A 3066-nucleotide genomic window follows, 5' to 3' on the forward strand; every position below is an offset into this window, starting at 1 on the left:
GCTCGCCGTCTTCCGCGACGTCAAGGGCGACGCCGCCTCGGCGCCGCCGGCGACGGTCCTCGTCTTCCTGACGACCGCGTGCGCGAAGTGCCACCTCGTCTACCTCCAGTCCTGCTGGCCGCGCGCGCTCGGCGCCACGCGGCTCCTCGCCGCGGCGGACGTCCTCCTCTACGTGGGCTGCCTCGCGTCCGACCGGACCAGGTTCAAGGCTCCCGGCGACGGCGAAACGCAGATCGCCGAACCCCGCGCGTCCCCGTGGGTCGACGCGTTGCGGCGCCTGCCGAACCGGAACGTGAGCCTCGCGTGGACGCGGTGGAACCCGGGCCACCAGGCGGGCGCGATCGCGCCCCTGCTGGTCGCGGCGCGCGAGGCGTGGCTGGGCGGCTACGAGTGGGTCGTACGGGCGAACCCCGACGTGTTATTCCTGGACCCCGCCCCGCTCGCGGCGCGCATGGCCGACGCCCGCTCGAGCCTCGTCGCGTGGGTGTGCAGGCTCCCCAATTCGTACCCCAAGTGGTCGTCGATCCCGACGGAGTACTTCTTGAACACGGACGTGCTCGCCGCGCGGGTCGACGCGATCAACCACAGCGGCTGGCGGGGCGGCCGCTCGTCCAGGCCGGAATTCGTCCGGGACATCGCCGAGGCGCGGACCACGCTCGCCCTGGACGCCGCGACCCGGAGCGGCGGTGCGACGCTCTGGGCGGCCGGATCTCAACCAAACCTCTGCCGAGCCCAATCCCACGGCGTCTTCCACAGCCACCAGGCGTGCCGACGGAGTGTGCAGCCATCAGATCCGTCGGCGACCGCGAGAGCGATCGAGGCGGCCGCGGCGTGCTACGCGGCGCGCTACGAGGACGCCCGCGCGCTCGCGTGCGGCGCCGGCGGCTGCGACGGGAAGGCCGCCGCGCTCCATCGCCACTACCGGAGCCGCGGGCAAAGCGAGGGTCGCTTCTTCGGGTGCGGCCAAACACCGGTCGAGGCCCTCGCGATCCTGCACGAGGAAATGCGCGACGCGGCCGCGGCGTGCTACGCCGCGCGCTACGCGGACGTCCGCGCTCTTTTGTGCGGGTCCGGCGACTGCGACGGAAAGAGCGACGCACTCCATCGTCATTACCTGGACAGCGGGCGGAGAGAGAACCGCTCCTACGGCTGCTCCGAAGCTCCGGTCGAGCAGGAGGCCCGCCGGAAACGCCAACGGGAGGCCGCGACGTGCTACGCTGCACGCAACGCGGATCTCCGTGCGAAATTTTGCCCGGGCGGAATCTGCCAGGTCGTCGCTCTCAGAAGACACTACCTGCGTTTTGGAGTGCGAGAGGGCCGCGGCCACTACGGGTGCACTCCGCTAGAAGGGGGGCTATAGTGCTCCACGCACCGTCGGGTGCGTGGGCGGTACGGTCATGGAGAGGCACGCCCCTCGCTGGGCGTCACACTAGGCTATCCGCGGAGATTTCACGACTGATGCAAGAAGAAGCATTGGATCACGAAAGATGATATAACGTGAGAAGCAATATCTGAAAAGCTTACGGAAATACACCCTGAGAAAAGAGAGAAAGAAAACGGACAACCGAGAAGGACGGCACCGCCACGCAGCTCCTTTATTTTTTCTTTGCGTGATGTATAACTAGGGGGTTGTAGACGCTCTGAGGCCTCAGAACCCCCTCTGAGGATGGGTCGGACCCCTGGCTTGCTTGGCGGCACAGAGGGTTTTTGACTCTGACTCTGTGCCGCCTCTGTGGCCTCTCTTGGCTGATTTTGGCCTCAGAGGGTCCCCGGCCGAGGGTCTGTCTTGGCGCGGCACAGAGGGCGTTGACCTCAGAGGGTAGCCCCCTCTCGGCAGACAGAGCTCGAGAGACAGAGGCGAGAGCCCCGGGCGGAGGCCGGAGCGCCTAGCCCTCCACGAACGGCGCTGACCAGGGAGGGCGGGGAGGGGGCGGAAGCAGCGAGCATTGACTAAGGCGCTATTCTATACGCTTCGAGCGCCCGGCACCACACACGCTTGCTGCTGCTGCAGGCTCGCCCACACACACAGCGCCCGCGCCGAGCCCTGCGCGTGCGACAGCTTCGCGCGGCCAGCGGCGCCGCCGACCCGTCAACTTGAGTGAGGATGTGCTTGGAGCGGCCGCCCGAGGAGGAGGTAGTGATCTCCACATCCGTCCCCTGCTCCAGCTTGGCCATGAGGCGCCGCGGCGTCCTAGTGAACTCGATCGAACTTGAGGTATTCCGAAACCAATGGAAGCTGGGCCTGCTGGGGGGGGTTCTCGCTGCTTGGTGGGGGATCACGACAGACTTGAAATACCGCTGAAAACTCCCTCTGAGGAGCGGCCTCGCGGGGCTTGCCTTGTGGCGTCTCAGAGGGTCCCGTAGCCTCAGAGGCTGCGCTGAGAGAGGCTGGCTTGGGGGCACAGGCCTTCAGAGGGTCGGCCCAGGTACCCTCTGCGAGCCGCTCGTGGATGGCCTCTCTTGGCACAGAGGGTACCGCCCTCTGAGACGCGCAGATCTGGTGTCTATCTGAACCATGAAGTTACTTCAGGAAGTAAGTATTCACAGCCTTGTTATTGAGAAGAAAATACCTCCTATGGCGCTGTGCGCTGGCCTGTGAGAGGTTGAGGTGCGAGCCCTGGAGGCCCTGGGGATGGGGGGGGACTACCCGCGGGCTTAGAAGGCCCGCGCGCAGGGGGGTGGGGCATTGAGACCGGTCATGAATGAGTGCGCGACACGCATGTTGCGAGCAGCGTTGTTGATGTTTTGCGCGTCGCCACTGACGGCGGCGCGCGAGAGCTGTTGCGAGTGGTGTTGGGCGAAGCCCCGGGCGCTGCCGGAGGCTGTGCCGTAGTCGGTGCGGTCGACGGCGCTCGGGCTGCCGACCTCTTTGGCGAAGTTGAAGATGATTCTCTTGGTTGGCGGCGCGATGCCGCCCTGGCTTTCGACGAGGCAAATTTTGACGATTCCGTTCTTGACATGGAGCGCGTCGTAGTACTGTCCCTTGTGCTCTTTGACCCAGCCTTTGCCGGTCGCATGGACGAGCGGGCCCTGTGACTTGTGGCCGCGCTCTTTGCACCCAAGAAC

The 3066-nt window shown here is 66.2% G+C and overlaps 1 protein-coding gene across 1 annotated transcript; it reads left to right on the forward strand.

Annotated features, from left to right (window-relative positions):
• Positions 1-25: 25 nt before the first annotated feature.
• EMIHUDRAFT_253973 (hypothetical protein) lies at positions 26-1360 on the forward strand (the record flags this gene model as incomplete). The annotated part of the gene is made up of 1 exon (XM_005781475.1): positions 26-1360. A coding segment is annotated over one exon (1335 nt), but the record flags the coding sequence as incomplete, so codon positions are not given.
• Positions 1361-3066: the final 1706 nt, after the last annotated feature.

Source organism: Emiliania huxleyi (assembly GCF_000372725.1).
Source record: "Emiliania huxleyi CCMP1516 chromosome Unknown EMIHUscaffold_2006, whole genome shotgun sequence".
NCBI classification, from domain to species: domain Eukaryota; phylum Haptophyta; order Isochrysidales; family Noelaerhabdaceae; genus Emiliania; species Emiliania huxleyi.